Source organism: Erinaceus europaeus, unplaced genomic scaffold (assembly GCF_950295315.1).
Source record: "Erinaceus europaeus unplaced genomic scaffold, mEriEur2.1 scaffold_336, whole genome shotgun sequence".
NCBI lineage: Eukaryota > Metazoa > Chordata > Mammalia > Eulipotyphla > Erinaceidae > Erinaceus > Erinaceus europaeus.
The window spans coordinates 24,051-42,567 of NW_026647320.1; the positions used below are offsets into that span (position 1 = coordinate 24,051).

Consider the following 18,517-nt stretch of genomic DNA (forward strand, 5'->3'; position numbering starts at 1 on the left):
GATGCCTTAAATATGTCTCCAGGTGTGTTGAGAAGAAGGTGTCCATTTGGGCCACTGCTTCCTGGAGCTGCCCAGGGGAAAGCATAGTCAACAGAGAAGAGAAGATTCTAAGGGATGCAGTGAGTGAGCTGGTAAGATTACCCTTTGGCAGACGTTGATGAGATTACCCCTTCCAGAAAAGTAGGAACTAGTGGTTCACAGCACAAATGCAGGAGGACCCAAAGAACCTTGGGGATTACTTAATTCTCTATGCAGCCTCTCCAGATGAAACACTTGGTTCTAAATCATAGGTCTAAGCCCTGGATAAGAGTGAAGCATTCTCACATGGTCGAGTGGGAGGAACAGAGTTGCTTCTAGTGCAGAGACCAAAGCGCTGCAGATGCCAAGGAAAACAAGACCTTGTCCCTTCCCACTGGGCTGAGAGTGGTTGAAGCTGCCACTCAAGGCCCAGCTCCAGGTGGCTTCATGTGGGCGTTGGTCTGGTTCTCAGTAGTATGGACGTTATCAGGATCATCAGGATCACAGACTGCTTCCCCCTGGATGTCCTACCTCCTTGATCAGTGAGCCCAGGTGCAGAGCGCTGAGGGGCGTCTGCTCAGCCGGCTTCAGCACCACCGTGTTCCCGCAGCAGAGGGCGGGCGCCAGCTTCCACACCAGCATCAGCAGGGGGAAGTTCCACTGCAACAGAACACGGGCAGGTTGAGGGGTACGAACACCCCTGCTGCCCTGGTCCCGGGGTGGTGGGCCTCTACAGTGCCGGTGCACAGAAGTCTCGCTTGCATGGGGTAGAGAGGGTAGCATAAGAGTGGAATTTGGTTAGAACTGCGCTCCTGCTTCTCACTTTGAAGTGCATCTTAGGAGATGCTAACAGAAGCAAAAAAAAAATTGGGGGGTACCAGGGTTGTCACTGGGGCTCAGTGCCTGCACAGCTCCATCATTCCTGGTGACTTTTTTTTTCTTTTCTTTCTTTTTCAGACACAGTGGAAGAGACAGAGAGAGGAGAGGCACCACAGTGCTGCTCCACTGTTCATGAAGCTTGTCCTGTGCTCAATAAACACTGGTGACAGCCAATCAGAAGATAGCTCTGGGGACTACAGAGACCTCTACAGAGCAAGCAGAGCTGGAGAGATCTCTCGAGAAAGGGACTTACGGGAGTGATGGCCCCACACACGCCGACAGGCTCATGCCTGGTGAAGCACACAACATTGTCATCTGGAAGGGAGGTGACAGGGAAGAGAAAAGAAGAAAGATTTTATTTTAATTTTAGGATTTCACCACTCCCGGTAGACATTATTATTGTTTTTATTTTCTTTTTTAGATAGAGGGTGAGAGACAGAGGGGGAGAAAGAAGTGGAGAGAAAGAGAGAGGCCATGAAGGAGAGACACCACAGTACTGCTCCACTGCTTGTAAAGCCTTCCTCAGGCAGGTGCTTTGTGCTTTTCACGTGGTGGCTGGAGGCTCGAATCTGGGTCCTTGCTCATGGCAAAGTATGCCTTCTACTGGCTGAGCTATCTCCTGGCCCTTTCAGAAGATAGGCTCTTTTCTTTTTTTAACAAATTTCTTTTTCTTTTTTTTAAATCTTTTTTTTTTTACTATTTATTTATTTATTCCCTTTTGTTGCCCTTGTTTTATTGTTGTAGTTATTATTGATGTCGTCGTGTTGGATAGAACAGAGAGAAATGGAGAGAGGAGGGGAAGACAGAGAGGGGGAGAGAAAGATAGACACCTGCAGATCTGCTTCACCGCCTGTCAAGTGACTCCCCTGCAGGTGGGGAACCAGGGGCTCGAACCGGGATCCTTAAGCCGGTCCTTGTGCTTTGCGCCATGTGCGCTTAACCCGCTGTGCTACTGCCTGACTCCCCAGAAGATAGGCTCTTACTGCTGATTCCTGTGAGAACTTTGAATACAGGCACCTCTGGCTTTACCATGGTCCCTGGAGGGTGGACTTCTTGCAAATTAAAAGTGGGGGGGGGGATGGCGAAATACCTCACTTGGATAGTGTGCTTCCTTGCTGTGTCTATGACCCAGGTTCAAGCCTGACCTCTATTGCACTGAGGGAAACTTGGGGGTTGGCTGTGGTCTCTTTCATTCTCTCTTTCTGCCTCTTTGCTTCTATTTCAAAGAAAGAGGAGGAAGAAGAGGAAAAGGAAGAGGAGGAGGAAGAGGTGGTGGCTCGCCTGTAGGGATGGTTTTGCCCTGGATCTTGTCGGCCCATCCCGCGAAGTATCTGAGGGTCCGGATGCAGCCCTCCAGGTCAATGAAGAAGGCATGCAGGAACGGCTTCCCTGTGTCCATCGTCTCCAGGGTCTGCAAGACAAGCCATGGGAGGATCAGGGTAGGGTTGGATTGGGGGGGCACAGAGTGGGGTTCTGAACTATGGCAAGAGAGTGTCAGGGACGGCTTTTAGGCAGCCCAGGAGGTCACTGATGGCACAGCATAGGACTCACAAGCCCAAAGTCTCAAGTTTGATGCCTTGCACCATACTAGAGTACACTAGAGTGACTCTCTGGCTCTCTTGTTCTCATTCATAAGTGAGTAGATCTGTTGTTTATTTTAATTTGTTATTCTTTTCGCCTTGCTACTAAGGTTTCACTGGGGCTTCGTGCCTGCATGATTCCACCTCTGTTCCCACTCTAGGAGCTTCCCTTTGGTGTTTTGCTTCCATGTAGAGGCCTGGGGCTCGAACTGGGGTCCTTGAGCATGGTAGAATGTGCACTCTACTGAGTGAGGCACCTCCCACATCCTGAATAAGTAAATCTTCAACAAGAAGTGCAGAGGACCTAGGCAGTGACACACTCAGAAGAGCACACACGTCATCAAGCACAAGAATCCATGTTCAAACCTCCCATCCTCACCAGCAGCAGTGAAATAGCACTTCAGGTGTCACTCTCTCTCTCTCTCTACTTCCCTCTTTCTTCTTAATTTCTCTCCATCTCTATCAAAAAGAAAAAATAGTAAATGGGGGGGGGGGATGGCCACCAGGAGCAGTGGATTCATTATGCAGGCACCGAGCCCCAGTGATCATCTTGGTGGCAAATAAATTAAAGTAAAATCAATAATTAAATCAAATGAAATTCGGAGCCAAGAGATGGCTCGGCTGGTACAGTGAACACACAAGTTCCCAAATACTAGGACCTGAGTTTGAGTCTCACAAGAGCACCATGCTCAACACCAAGAAAAGCTTCTTTACCACTGGAGCAGTGTGTGTGTGTGTGTGTGTGTGTGTGTGTCTGTGTGTGTCTGTGTCTTTTCTTCTCTGTCTTTCCATTTGAAGTTAAAAAGAAAATTAAAAAGGCCACTGGGATCTGGGGCCTTAGTTAGGAATACTTGGATTCCCAAGCACATATGATGGGCCTTGACCTCTAAAGGGTCCCACTAGTTGCTTCCATAAGGAACAGCATCTTGTGGGCCCTCCCAGGACCTTGGCTCTACCATGAAGCAATGATGGTAGGGATAGCTTCAGTCTCCGAAGGGAGGCTGGGGGTATCCTGCCCTGCCACTTGAAAAAGACTGGTCCTGAAATGAGTGCAGCCAGCAGTGTTCCCCAGATGTGACCCTGAGCTGTAAGCTCAGACCAATGGGGACTTAGAGGCTACACAGACTCTGGCACTAAATATGAATATGCATTTACATATGAGCCCTGCAGCAGGTGGATAGAGGGAAATAGTTCATTTTAGCCACAGATTTTTTTTTTATAAGAATGGGAGCTACTCCCTGCCCTAATCCAACTTTCTAGCCCTTTTCTCCACTCTGACACCATTCTCTCAGACAATATTCTCATCCAACCTCAGGCTAGCTACCAAACTCAAGCAAAAACTATGCCCCCAGGAACACACCTAAAATGGTTCTCCTAGCTTTCTTCTATCCTAAAATCCATAATTTCATCTGCTCTGATCCTACGTTTTGGTTCCTGTTCATTAACCATCTTGACTCATCCTCCAGACACCACCTGGACTTCTCTGGGCAAATGTCCTCACCAGTGTGTCCTGGACCCTCGCATCTCCAGAGCTCTGGCCCATTAGGGAAAGATAGAAACAGGCTGGGGGTATGGATCCACCTGTCAGCACCCATGCTCGGCAGAGAAGCAGCTACAGAAGCCAGACCTCCTACCTTCTGCTCCCCATAAACAACCTTGATCCAGACTCCCAGCAGGGGAGAAGTGATGGGATGAAGATAAGAGGACTCTGCACTCCAGCTCCATCAGCACCCAGACAGAGAGAGAAGGAAAAGGAGAGGGACATATGGAGGGAGTTACAATGTTATGAGTGGCTTAGAGGGAGGATTGAATCAGAGAAAGAAGGGGCAACTATGTATAAATGTGGACAGATAGTTGTAGAGAAGATAGTTGGCCCATGTCTAAAACTTTAGGGGAACTGTGGTGGATTGCAGTGGGGAGACTGAAGATTCTGAACTCTGGTGGTGGGAATGGTGTGTACTCAAACCCCTGTTGACATGTAATTCTGTAATAATAATAATAAAAAGGACGCTGGGAGCTCAGGGTTGGAGCCCTGTCCAGGCTAAATGGAAGCTTCTCTGGGCAGGCCTCCATGAGATGAGAGCACTTGGCCATGTGGGGAGCACTGTTGCCTCAGCTGTGTCCTGGCCCGGTGGGTGTGGGCCTGGCTGGGGAGCTTCCAGAAACTTCTCTGACTTCCTGGGGATGATGGTGAGGGCTGGGAGGGCTCTGGAGGCCATGATTTCCTGGGATGCCTCCTTCTCCCAACACAGGGAGGAAAGGGCAGCCTCCATTGTGACCTAGCCCACGGGGATGGCTACCAGCACAAAGACACAGCAGCTCCCCCACCCCTACCCCCACCCCCACCCAGCCAGCAGATGCCGCAGCGGAAGCCGGGGGACGCACCCTTGGTGGGGCCGGCAGGCTCCTCAATGGCAGTCATTCTTGGCTATTTCCAGCTCGGGGGTGTGAGGCCCCTTTGTCCCCCAGACAAGCAGCCCCAGTGGAGCCCAAGCACTGACACCACCCACCCTCCACCCCAACCAGAAGCATCCTGACACACAGCTCAGGCCTGGCTTCATGGCTGACACAAGGAGAGGGGCCCTGGTAGGCAACTCCCCAATTCTTTGTGTCTGAGCTGCCTGCCTCTGTGCCCACTATAGGGTGCAGATGGGTGTCTAATCCAACTACAAGTTAGCTGCATGGCTGGAGCTGAATTCGTGGTGTCCCGTTGATTCCCTGAGCTCCCCAGCTGGCACAAGAAGCCTTCTTTAGGCCATTGTGTTTAGGACATTTGCATCCAGAATGTTCTGGGGATGGCCACACTGCAGGCTCAGGGGTTTTGCTTCCCTGAAGGGAAATGTACCCGAGACTGTCACTTGCGGTTTCCTCCCTTGTCAGAGGAGGACATCACAGTGACACCTGCCTCCCAGGACTGGCATGATGGGCTGCCACATGAGTGCCACAGTCACAGGCAAATGGCACAGTCATAGTTGCTGTCCCTTCAGGGAGAGGACAGGTGCAGGCATGCCTTACCTGGGGACAGGGGAACACAGGGCTGGGGGCAGTGTCGGGATGTGTCCCACCTGGAGAATTCACGTTTGGTCATTGTGACTCCCAGTGCCTTTACCCACCCTTCCTTCCTTCCTTCCTCCCTCCCTCCCTCCCTTCCTTCCTTCCTTCCTTCCTCCCTCCCTCCCTCCCTCCCTCCCTCCCTCCCTTCCTTCCTTCCTTCCTTCCTTCCTTCCTTCCTTCTTCCTCTTTCTATTCTTTTAATGTGATAGGACAGAAAAATCGAAAGGGAAGGGGGAGAAGAAGAGAGACAAAGAGACACATACAACGTGTGTCATGGCTCCTGAAGCCTCCCACCCTGCCCTTGTGCAAGTGGGGACCAGGGACTTGAACGTGGGTCCTTGTAATGTGCGCTCTATCACATGTGCCACTGCCCGACCCCCTAATGTTTCTGCTCCAGGCCAGGACACTGCTGATCCCAGAGGCCCTCTAGCCCCCTGCAAACTATGCTGAGGGCTCCCCAGGCTCCTGCAGGGGGAACCAACTGAGCTGTGGGTAGACCAGACCTCAGTTCTCACCACTTTTCCGGTCAAGGAAGGGACATGAGGCAGGGGGGTGCAGTCCAGTGTGGTGGGGCACCCTGGTCTCTGCATCCTCCCTTCCCAAAACCTCTGGCTGGGGGACCCGGGCCTGGTTACCCACTCTCTCTGGGACTCAGTGTTTTCCGCTCTGAAATGGGAGAGTCATCACACAGATGAGGTGCCCACGCCCTGCGGGTTCTGCCATTGTTACTGTCGTCATTATTCTGACTGTTACCAGTATGGGCCTCTTATTGCTGACTTGGGTAAGAGTGCTAAGTGGAGCAAGAGAGATTTTGCCAGCTTGGTGCTATGGAGTCTGTCCAGTCAAAGCAAATAGACAAATCAGATCCTGGAGCTTTCAACAGAATACTCTTCATTAAAAAAAACAAAAGCCAGAACTCCCACCTTCTGCACCCTGTAAAGAATTATGGTCCATCCTCCCAGAGGGGGAGAAATGTTAAGGGAAGGTGACCAGAGGGCTCTGGACTCCAACTCCAGAAGGACTTAGAGAAAAAAAAAAAGGAAGGATATTTGGGGTGGTGTGATTTACAGTGGGAAGAGAGGGCAGGACCATAGGTAAAAAAAAAAGGGGGGGGAACAATATATATAAATAAAGTTATAGAAATAATAGTCAGCCCAGATCTGTGACCTTGGGAGAACTACCACAGTTTCCAATGGAGGGACACAGATCTCTGGTGGTAGGAACAGTGTGGAATTATACCCCTTTATCTTATAATTTTGTACATCAGTACTAAATCACTTATAATAAAATTCATAGCAAAAAAAAAAACAAAACCAGCAAGACCAAGACAGAGCTCTGATGGGGACCGCCCAGGCTAACTTGGATAGTACACTGCTCTGCTCTATGTGCAACCCAGGTTTGAGCCTGGCCCCCGCTGCCCTGGATATAAATGGATAAAATAATAAACATAAATATAATAGATATAAATAAGTAGACCAACTGGTTTCCTTTAACAGTTGAAGAGGAAAACACACCTGGTGAGCCGCCCCCCCCCCCCCCAGCTCATATCACAGCCCTCAGAGACTCCCCAGGGTTCTCAATGTGCCAAGTCTAAAATGAAGGGCACAGGACCTGGGAGATGGTGCTGTGAGTTCAGAACACTGAACTTGAACTTGGAAATATGAAACCCCCAAGTTTGATACCGCATACCAGAGTGATGTTCTGGTGTCTCTCACCCACCCCTCTCTCGTTTTAATAAATAAAATATTTTTTAAAATGAAGGGCTCAGAAGTGGGGTTAAAAAGAGAGTTTCAGGGTCTCTCTCTCTCTCCCAGGTGATGGGGCCACTTTTGGCACTATGGCTTGGGGTTGGGGGGGACCCCTCAGCTTTCCTAAGGTTCTTGTGTGTCAGTTCCTGTGTCTTTACATGTGTAAGTTGTTATAATGGCTATTCTATGTGCTTGTGTAAATAAATAGTTCCTCTTAAAAAAAGAGAGAGAGAGAGATAGTGTTGGGAGTCAGGCGGTAGGGCAGTGGGTTAAGTGCACATGGCATGAAGTGCCAGCAAGGACCGACATAAGGATCCCGGTTTGAGCCCCCAGCTCTCCACCTGCAGGGGAGTCGCTTCACAGGCAGTGAAGCAGGTCTGCAGGTGTCTACCTTTCTCTCCCCCTCTCTGTCTTCCCCTCCTCTCTCCATTTCTCTCTGTCCTATCCAACGACAGCAATAACAACAATAATAACTACGACAACAATAAAAAACAAGGGTAACAAAAGGGAAAATAAATTATATATATGTGTGTGTGTGTGTGTCCCTAGATGATGGCGTGGCTTGGTGGTGACCAAAAGGGCATCATTTGAAAGTGCCAGTCTTGTTCCCTTTCACCCACTTTTTGTAGTCCTTACTTTGTCTGACAGCGTGAGGCTTAGAGTGATTGAAGGCAGTGAAATAGGAAGTAGGTGAGGAAGGTATCTAAGTCTAAGTAGAAAATATTTGATTAAATACTTTATAGTGTCTTTTTAAGATCTTTCTATTTGCTTGCTGCACTTAATGGAGTCACTGTAGACTATTGTGCACTTTCACATTAAGGTCTATATTTTTCCCTGGGCAGGTGACCTCACCAGTGAGTCCTGGAACCCCATCTCCCCAGAGCCCTGCCCCACTAGGGAAATATAGAAACAGGCTGGGAGTATGGATCAACCTGTCAACACCCATGTCCAGTGGAGACACAGTGACAGAAGCCAGACCTTCCACCTTCTGCACCCCATAAAGATGGAGGGGGTGGGGTATGGAACTCTGGTGGTGGGACCTGTACCCCTCTTATCATACAATCTTGTCACTAATAAAAAAAAAAAGGTAAAAGAAAAGAGAGTGTCACCACCCAAATGGGCACCCCAAGAGCCAGGCTGGCCCCCAGAGTGGGGGCTGGGGACCTCATCTAGGCAGAGGAAGTCCAGTCTGTGGATGACAGCGGTGGCCTTGAGGTGCCCTGGAGGGCAAGGTGGAGAGGGGCACCTAGGACATTTCCTCTCTCCTGCCCGCCTGCCTGGCCACCAGGATGAGTCCCAGGACATAGCAGAGCGATGAGCTCATGCTGGGGAACAGGGATGTTTTTGAAAGAGCCAGTTTGGCTGCTGAGGCCTTCAGGCTGGCCTGGGCTGCAGGCGGGGACCCTGGCTCCCAGGGGAGCAGAGCTGATCCCAGAGGGAGTCATCTAGCCTGGAGAAGCTGAGACACATCTGGGAAAGAGGGGAGGGAGCACGATGAGTCCAGGAGTCCAGGGGGACAGGAACTTAGGGAATTGTACCCAGGGGGTTCCCCCGCCCCAGAGGCCTCCATCCCTGCTTCCCCAGACCCACACTCAAGGACAGAAGCCAGATCTGTGGCTTGGCTGACACTGTCCTCCATGAGGGATGGGAGATAGAGAGGGAGAGAGATCGAGAAACACCTGCAGACCTGCTTCACCACAAGTGAACCACCCCCACCCCACACCATCCCACCCTTGCAGGTGAGGAACGGGGACTTGAACGTAAGCCCTTGAACACAGTAACATGTTCACTCTACCTGCTGAGTTCCCTCCCACCCCCTTACCACTCTCGTCCATCAAGCTTGCCTCCAGATTTCACCTGATAAGTGCCCTTTGAACTTGGTGTGTTTTTAAAATGTTTTATTATTTTTTATTGGATAGAAACAGAGAGAACCTGAGAGGGAAGGGGGAGATAGAGAGAGGAGGAGAAAGACAGACACCTGCAGCTCTGCTTCGCCACTCAAGAAGTTTTCCCCCTGCAGGTGGGGACTAGGGGCTTGAACCTCGCTCCTTATTCATTGTAACATGTGTGCTCAACCGGGTGCACCAACCTAGAACTTCTTTTCTTTCTTCTTGATAAGAGGGGGAGCAACAGAGAGGAAGTGACAGAGAGGAGAGACACCTATAGCACTGTTCCACAAATTGTAAAGTTTCCTCATGCAGGGAGGGGCCAGGGGGCTTGAACCGAGATCCTTGTGCATGGTAACTTGTGCCTTCAGCTGGGTGCACTACTGCCAGCCAGTAAAGCGGAGTTCTTAATGTCTCAAGTCTGAGGAAAAAAGAAGTTCAATTGCCCCCAGGCGCCTCCTTGCTTAAGAAGCCTGGCTTGTAAATGAAGGGTCAAATTCAGGGCCATTCACGCCCTGAGCACCAGCTCTGGGGTCTCCTCTCAGCACCCAGTGCCCGCCCCCCAACCCCCCAGCCCTCCAGCCCAGCAGGGTACTCACAGCCAGCACAGCACGGTCCCGCTCTACCAGGTCTGCCAGCTTGTGCAGCAGGCGGCCTCGGCCCAAAGCCTCTAGCCGGCGCCACGGTGAGCCTCTTTGGAAGGCAGCCTGGGCAGCCTCCACAGCCTTGTCCACGTCGGGCTGGGGGCCAGATCAGACAGGACATCAACTTTCTTGTTTATTATTATCTTTCAACCAGAGCACTGCTCAGTTCTGGCTTCTGGTGGTGCTGGGGGTTGAACCTGGGACCTTGGAGCCTCAGGAATGAGAATCTTTTGCATAACTATTATGGTGTCTCCTCAGCCCTTACCTTTCTTTCTCCCCTTCTTTCCTTCTCTCCATCCTTCCTTCCTTCCTTCTTCCCGCCCTTCCTTCCTTCCTTCCACCTTTCCTTCCTTCCTTCCTTTCCCTCCATCCCTCTCTCTCTCTCTCTCTCTTTCTTTCTTTCTTTCTTTTTTTTTATTGCTTTCTTTCTTTTGCCATCAGAGTTATCACTGGGGTTTGGTGCCTACATCACAAATCCACCACTTCCAGTGACCATGTTTTCCTTTTATTTTTTATTTTCTTTCTTTTTTCATTATATAAAACAGACATTTCGAGAGGAGGGAGAGATAGACACTTGCAGCCCTGTTTCACCACTTGCAAAGCATCCCCTCTACAGGTGGGGAGTGGAGGCTTGAACCTGGGTCCTTGAGCATGGTAATGTGTGTGTTCAACCAGGTGTGCCACCCGGCCCTTGCATTGTTTTTTTGTTTTATTTTGTTTTTTAAGACAGTGCTACTATGCACTTTACAGCCAGCAGGACCGTGCAAGTCCTACATGCTTATATGCATTGGGAAACCATGGAGTTCCTTCCGGTGACTCATTTTCTTGAAATATTTGCTTTTTTAAAATCAGCTCTTCAAGATTGATTTCTATTTATTTATGGGGGACGAAGAGAAAGAACCAGAGTCTCAGTCTAGAACATGTGATGTTGGGGATTGAGGCTGGGACTTCATGCTTGAGAGTCCAACATTTCATCCACTGCACTACCCCCACCCCAGGTTGAAGTCACCTTTTTCTCATTAGGATTTAAGACAGGATAATTTTAAGAATATTATTTATTTATTTATTTATTTATTTATTTATTTAATTTGATAGAGATACAGAGAAATTGAGAGGGAAGGGGAAGATAGAGAGGGAGAGGTTAAAAAGACACCTTCAAGGGAGTCGGGCGGTAGCGCAGCAGGTTAAGCGCATGTGGTGTGAAGCACAAGGACCGGTGTTAGGATCGCAGTTCAAGCCACTGGCTCCCCACTTGCAGGGGAGTCGCTTCACAAGCCATGAAGCGGGTCTGCAGGCGTCTATCTTTCTCTCCCCCTCTGTCTTCCCCTCCTCTCTCCATTTCTTTCTGTCCTATCCAACAATGACGACATCAATAACAACAACAATAACTACAACAGTAACAACAAGGGCAACAAAAAGGGAATAAATAAATAAATATTTTAAAAAAAGGAAAAAGAAAATTTAAAAAAGACACCTGCAACACTGCTTCACCACTGGTGAAGCTTCCCTCCTGCAGGTGGGGCTGGGGTCTTGAACCCAGGTCCTTGTACACTGTAATGTGCAGACTTTACAAAGCAGGTGCACCTCTTGGTGAGCTATCTCGACAGTCCTGTGCCCTGCCCGCACTATTCCATAGACCTGTCAAGGTGGCTGCTTTTACATGGCCAAGTTCAGTCTCTGGTAGAGAGAAATCTGGATATAGTATGACATAATTATCTCAGTGAACCTGTCTCTTTTTCCCCCTCCAGTCTATTATCTTTTTTTTTTTTTTTGCAATATCTCCTGCCAGAACGTTGATTTGGTGAAAAACATCAGGCGGAAATGCTTTCTGGAAAATGCCTCTAAGTTGGAAATAATTGATACAACCCTTTACCTCTGGCCTCCTGGAGAGACAGACAGCTGAGGTCATCCTCAGGGAGGAAGAGCCATCTATCAAAGGTGTGTGGCTCTCTGCTGAGGCCTGTCCCTAATTGATCCCAGCCTGGACCATTTGGCTGAGAAACGGGAAGCCCAGGACTGGGGCTGAGAGTGGGCCGGGGCGGCATTAACTCTGAGCCAAACCACTTCCTTCTCTTTCGCTTATCTGTAATTCAATTGCTGGTGGGTGAGCTGGGGGTTGGTGGTGGTGGAGGAGGGAGAAGTACCTACCTTATCTCCTTCTTCCACTTCGCATATTTTCTCCAGCGTCGATGGACTGTACGTGGCAAACTTCTTTCCACTCTTGGACTCATGCCACTCGTTGTTGATGAATATCTAGCCGGGAGAGGAAGTCGGAGTACGTTAGGCGAAAATCAAAATCAGGATTCCAGCATGCTGAGGATCTTAAGTAACGTCTTGTCTCTCCCCATGCCCCCACCCCCCCAAAAAAAAGGAAGTCCTATTGAACTGTTTCTGAAGAAGTCTCTCCTTTTTTTTTTTTTTTTTTTTTTTAAAAAAAAAAAAAACAAACAAGATTGTGCTTTCTGCAAAGGCAGCTGAATGTGCTGGCTAAATCAGGGGTGTAAGGTATATCAGAGACCTTAGTAGAACTTGGAGGAAAATTCCATGGGTTTATCTAAAATGTCAAACTGGTCTTCTCCTGGGGGTTATGTCAGCTGTGAGGGCACATCTGCCCACCCTCACCCGTAGGAGATTCCCAAGAAACCTAATTCTTTTTTTTTTGCCTCCAGGGTTATCTCTGGTGCTCACAAGTCCACTGCTCCTGGAGGCTATTTTTTCCCTTTTGTTGACCTTGTTGTTTATCATTGTTGTTGTTGCTGTTGGATAGGACAGAGAAAAATGGAGAGAGGAGGGGAAGATAGAGAGAAAGACACCTGCAGACCTGCTTCACTGCCTGTGAAGCAACCCCCCTGCAGGTAGGGAGCTGGGGGCTCGAACCAGGATCCATCCTTATGCTGGTCCTTGCACTTTGTGTCATGTGTGCTTAATCCGTTGTGCTACTGCCCAGCTCCCAAGAAACCTAATTCTTACAAAGATCTCACTCTAACTTGTTAGTCTTCAAACACACACACACACACACACACACACACACACACTTTTTGAAAATCTATATTTTCAAGCTGGGCTGCTTAAAAACTCAGAGATAGAATGAAAAGAACAGGACTGGGGACAGGTGGTAGTACATCTGGTAGAGGGCACAGATTTCCAAGGGTAAGGACGTGGGTTCAAGCCTCTGGTTCCTACCAGCAGGGAGGAAGCTTCCAGAGTGGTGAGGCAGTGTTACAGGTGCCTCATTCTCTCTAACTCTTTATTTCTACCCTTCATCCACCCTCTCTCTCTCTGTCTCTTACCATCCTCTGTAAAAAAAAAAAAAAGAAAAGAAAAGAAAAAGAAAATGACCTTCAGGAATGATAGGGCTGTGCAGGCACAGAGCCCCAACAAAAAACCTGGTGGCAAAGAGAAAAAGAAAACTAGCAGGGCTGCAGAATGTTCCGTCTACAACAACAGATGCGGCAAATAACTGAGTGGATCCAGAATTTGAAGAATGAAAGGATCAAAAGAAAAGTCACTTGTAGCCTGGCCCCCAAAATCCTGACGGAAGTCTCAGTGCTTTGGTGTCTTTCTATCTTTCTCTGTCTTTCTAACTGAAAAAGTCAGCCTACAGTAGTGAAGCCCAGTGACCACACACACACAGACACACACACACACACACACACACACACACACACACACACACACACAGACACACACCTTTTGGGTGGGAGACTCACTGCTTAAAGAAATCAAATGATACCATGAGAAAACTAAATAGAATTCACATGGTCCAAGGTGTCTTCTAGTGATGCTCAGTTTCCCCCCCCACCCCGGGTTATCTTTGGGGGCTCAGTGCCTGCCTGCATGAAGAATCTACTGCTCCCGGGGGGTCGGGGGGTGGCGCAGCGGGTTAAGTGCATGTGGCGCAAAAGCACAAGGACCGGCGGTAGGATCCCGGTTGGAGCCCCCGGCTCCCCACCTGCAGGGGAGTCTCTTCACAGGCAGTGAGACAGGTCTGCAGGTGTCTGTCTTTCTCTCCTCTCTGTCTTCCCCTCCTCTCTCCATTTCTCTTTGTCCTATCCAACAACAATGACATCAATAACAAAGATAATAATGACCACAACAATGGTAAAACAACCAGGGTAACAAAAGGGGAAAAAAATGGCCTCCAGGAGCAGTGGATTCATGGTGCAGGCACCGAGCCCAGCAATAACCCTGGAGGCAAAAAAAAAAAGTCTTCTGCTCCCGTTGGCAACTTGTCCTTTTTTTTTGTTGTTGTTGTTAAACTTATTTTCTTTGGTAGGACAGACAAACTGAGAGGGGAGGGAAAGACAGAGAGGGAGAGGTAAAGAGAGGCACCAACAGCTCTGTTCCACTGTTCATGAAGCTTCTCCCCCCCGTCAGGTGGGGACTGGTGGCTTGGACCTGGGTTCTTGTGCATGGTAAGTGTGTGCTCCATGAGTGTGCTACTACCCTGCCCCTGTCCTTCATTTCATTTTTTTTTAAGATTTTATTTATTAATGAGAAAGACAGGAGGAGAGAGAAAGAACCAGACATCACTCTGGCACATGTGCTGCTGGGGATTGAACTCAGGACCCCATGCTTCAGAGTCCAAAGCTTTATCACTGTACCACCTCCCGGACCACCCTGTCTTTCATTTCTAAGCTCAGAACTTGCCAGTGGGATGCATGCAAGCAGCTTCTAGGAGCTCGGTGTCTTCCACGTGAGGCCAGGCCCCTAGGGAAGGTCGTGGCCAAGGCCAGGCTACAATTACAGGTTTCTTCTTCCAGCTGAAACCGAATCCACTCATCCCCTCCTGCCATCCAGCGAGCCAGGCCCCAGCAACAGAGAGAAATCACTGAGCACAGGAGAGGAACTGGGCTGGCCTGGAGAGGAGGGAGGGCACCAGGACAGGAGGCCCATGGGTGGGCAGATGGAATTTCGCGGCTCAGATAATATAGACTGTGGGTGAAAAGTGCTGATTCAGACCCATCCTGGTATCGATTCCAAGGGGGAGGGAAGATGAGAAGGTGGTAGCAGAGGATATCAGAGGGGGCAGTTGGTGGCAGAGGCAGATGTCTGTTATCCTCAAACTGGCTTCCTCCCCCCCCCACTCTCTCCCAAATATATATCTCTATATCTATCTATCTATCTATCTATCTACAAGTCACTCATAATATTGATTTGTCACCCTTTCTAACACTCCAATTCAGATTTCTTGCTTCGAACTATGTATTTCCTCATCATGTTTTTCATTCAGCAGAGATAGTTTTTTTTTTTTTTTTTAAATGCCGTAATCACGCCAGTGGTTTCTACAGTCGATTCTTCTCTCAACTGAAAACAAAACCAACCGAGTGCGTGACAGCGTGCACTCACACATGTTTACATAACACACACACACACACACACACACACACACACACACACACACACACACACACACCGAAGGGGGGGGCACTGAGCATGGCCTATTGATCATGCTGGCTTCCCTAAATTGAATCCCAGATCAGGCTTAAGGACTGGTGGAAGAATCTGTTCCCTTCACTGTGGGCAGAGGCATGAAGTGAACCTTGGAAAGGAAGACAATGAAGTGATGGGGAGCTGGAGACAGGGCCCATGTCACACTGAAGGGACAGGGTGACCTGCAGTCTGCCTGGGAGAGCACAGCTGTTGTGAGGAGGCTGGTGCCCAGGGCGGAGGGAGCAAAGGTGGCGCTGATGACAGTCTGTTCTCCTGGCGCCATTTCCAGCAACTTCCACTGGGCCTCGGCTGAAGTCCAAAGAAGCCTACTTGAGGGCCTTTACTCTTTATAACACAAAAATCTCCTGATTTTAACAAACCAGAAAGCTTAAAATTCACTCTGCTACTGGGAGCAATCTCATAAGGATTAGAAGAGGCTCCCTGAAGTGAAAGGAATCTTTCTATCTTCTGACTGGACCCGCGAGTGAGGTGTAGGGGTGGCGGGGTTCTTGCCAGAGTTACCCAGGAGGGCCCCAGGTTCTGATATAAGAGCAAAGGAAAGAGTCTGGGCTAAAGACATCCTTCTGGAAACTGGATGTATCCTGTGAGTAACTGGAAAGCCCCCCTGCCCCTACCCCAACCTGAACTCCAATATTAAAAGGAGGCACTGTGAGTCTGGGAAAAATAAAAGATGTTCCAGACCCACACACTCTGTGTGGTCACCCTCTCTCCAGACTGCCCCACCTGGCCCCCTGTTCCCCAGCTCCCCTCCTGGGTCCTCTGGGCCACCTCTCCCACCAGAGGCTCCCTGAGAAGTGTTCACCTGGCTGTGGATGCCAGCCATTGCCACAGCCCTATGGGTGGCCTGGGTCCCACCATTGTAGGGTATGGGCTCAGGACAGGGACCAGGGAGGTGACAGTGTGGTCCCTCACAGGTGAGGAGGGTATGGCTTGCTCTGGGAGGCCATCATGGCCTGTTGACAGATATTTGGAGGCACCTTCAAGGTCTCTGACTCTCAGAAAGTGGGGGTTCCTTTACCTCCTCTTTCTTTTTTTTTAATTTCTTTATTGGGGAATTAATGTTTTACATTCAAAAGTAAATACAATAGTTTGTACATGCATCACATTTCCCAGTTTTCCATATAACAATCCAACCCCCACTAGGTCCTCTGTCATCCTTCTTGGACCTGTATTCTTCTTCTCCCCCCTCCCCCCCAAGTCTTTTACTTCAGTGCAATAAGCCAATTCCAGTTCAGGTTCTGACCTCCTCTTTCTTAACTGAAATCTAAACTATTACACCCAGTTCCAGTGCTCTGGGAAAAAGCAGACAACAGTGTTTCCCGTGGTTCTGAGCAGACCGTGCTCTGTAAGAGTTGCCTTTGCACTTAAACAGGGTCCCCAAGAATTGCAGAGAAACAGGGAACTTTCTCTGAGAGGCTACATTGCTTTGATAGGACTCTATAGAGTTTGTTTGTTTAAAGGCAAAAAGACAACTAGATATAATATTTCTATATCATTAAAAAAATGACAGTATAAAGCCATAAAACACCACTGCCACCACCAGCAACAGCCAGACAACAAACAATTGTGGGGTCTAAAAAATGTGGGCACTCTGCGTGCTGCTCCCAGAATTTGCTCTCTGATGTCAAAACCACCAAGGGGATGGACAAGGAACAAACTCCAGCCTCACCCCATGTCTGGGCCCATGACAGAACTCTCTGAGGACATTTCACTGCAACGCCATGTGACCAGAGGGCTCGTTTAGAAAACGCCCAGAAGTGCCAAGGCACTGGGATCGGAAGGCCATACAGAGTGGGCTGCAGATGGTACCCCTTGATGGAAACCATCAGAGAGGCATAATAATTGCTACTTCTGAAAGTTAACAGGACTCATGGGGTTTTCTAAGCACTGTGTCAGCTGGGGTTGGGGGCCATGGCTCAGAGGCTGGCATAAGAGGAAATACAGCCATGACGAAGTTTAGCCAGAGGTGCCTGGCTCTCCCCATGGAGCCTCGGAAGTGCTCCCAATCCAAGACTTTCAACTCCCTAGCCCTCCCAACTTCATTCCCTTGGTCCCGGTTGGCCTTGGCTTCCCAGCCCTGACTGGCCAGGGTTCAAGCTCTCGCCACCTTCCTTTCTGCCCTGGGCAGGTTATCTCAGCGCTGTGCCCAACTGCCAATGCTTCAGCCTCCACACTTGCAGCACCAAAAGGCTCAAAGTTTGGTGCCACCTAGGTATCCCAAGTGTCGTCGGCAAGTCCAGATCTGAGATCTTAAGGACACATTTTTCTTTTTGGTTGGCATCAGGGCCTCTGGGCTCCAGGACCAGGTTATCAGAGTGCCCGCCAGTTGTCTCCCCCCTCAAACAAACAAACAAACAAACAAACAACTTGGGAACCCAGGCACAACACAAGCTAAGCATAGCAGATGCACAGCGTTTCTCTCCCTGCAACCCAAAGCAAGCTTGGGGAGAGCTCGAAGGCCGGCTCTGACTCTCCTGGCCTTCCCAGCCTGGGGTCCCCGGTTACGGGGACCTGCGCCCCTGCACCCCGGCTGCCCTCGCCCTGTTGAGGCTTGGAGGAGTTCGGACCTCGGGGAGCACTGCCAGCGCACCCAGGACGTGGCTTCCCGTCCGGGATGCTCCGAGCCTGGAGATGCTTCTGGAAGCTGGAGGAGCAGGAGCGCCTGGCGAGCTCAGTCCAGGGCGCGCAGCAGCCGCCGGCACCCAAGGGTGCAGGAGGGGAGAGTCCCCATAGCTCGCGCTGGCACCCGGGGTGCAGGGGAGGTCCCCACAGTCCGCGCCGTCGGGGAGAGGGTTCAGGGGACGCCACCTCACCTTGGTGAACTTGACCTCCAGGTCGCGTACGGGGCGCGGCAGGGCGGGCGACTTCCCGTCGGGGTGCCCGTGCTCCAGCGCCCCGTTGGCCGCGGCCATGGCTCCGGAGCACGAGCGGCGCCGCCTGGCCGGGTGCAGCCTCGGGGTGACAGCTCCTCCGCGCTTTATGTGGCCGGTCCGCCTGCCGCACGCGCTCATTGGTTGCAGCGAGGACGCCCCGCCCCTCTCCCCGCCCCCGCCCCGCCCCGGGAGCCCCCGCCCGGATCCCCGGAAGTCCCCGGAGGCGGGGGGTGCGCCCTGGAGGCTCGCCCGCGCACCTGTGCCCCCAGCCCGACTCTGGAGCGTGGTGGGGGCTGGGGGCGCTCCCACCTGCCTTGTCCTCCCTGTCCGAGCGAGCGAAGAGGCGCCCCACCTCCCAGGGGCAAGGCAGGGCGCAGCGAC

At 50.4% G+C, this 18,517-nt stretch overlaps 1 protein-coding gene across 1 annotated transcript in view; it reads right to left on the reverse strand.

Annotated features, from left to right (window-relative positions):
* Positions 1-18,230, reverse strand: part of ALDH1A3 (aldehyde dehydrogenase 1 family member A3) — a 38,363-nt gene extending 20,133 nt beyond the window's left edge. The window contains exons 1-6 of the mRNA XM_007519693.2: positions 18,077-18,230; positions 11,958-12,062; positions 9,765-9,905; positions 2,179-2,308; positions 1,151-1,212; positions 550-678 (exon numbers count right to left, since the gene is read on the reverse strand). Coding sequence (XP_007519755.1) covers positions 550-678; positions 1,151-1,212; positions 2,179-2,308; positions 9,765-9,905; positions 11,958-12,062; positions 18,077-18,175 — 666 coding nt within the window. The 5' untranslated portion in view covers positions 18,176-18,230. The remainder of the gene's footprint in view (positions 1-549; positions 679-1,150; positions 1,213-2,178; positions 2,309-9,764; positions 9,906-11,957; positions 12,063-18,076) is intronic.
* Between the last annotated feature and the right edge of the window lie 287 nt (positions 18,231-18,517).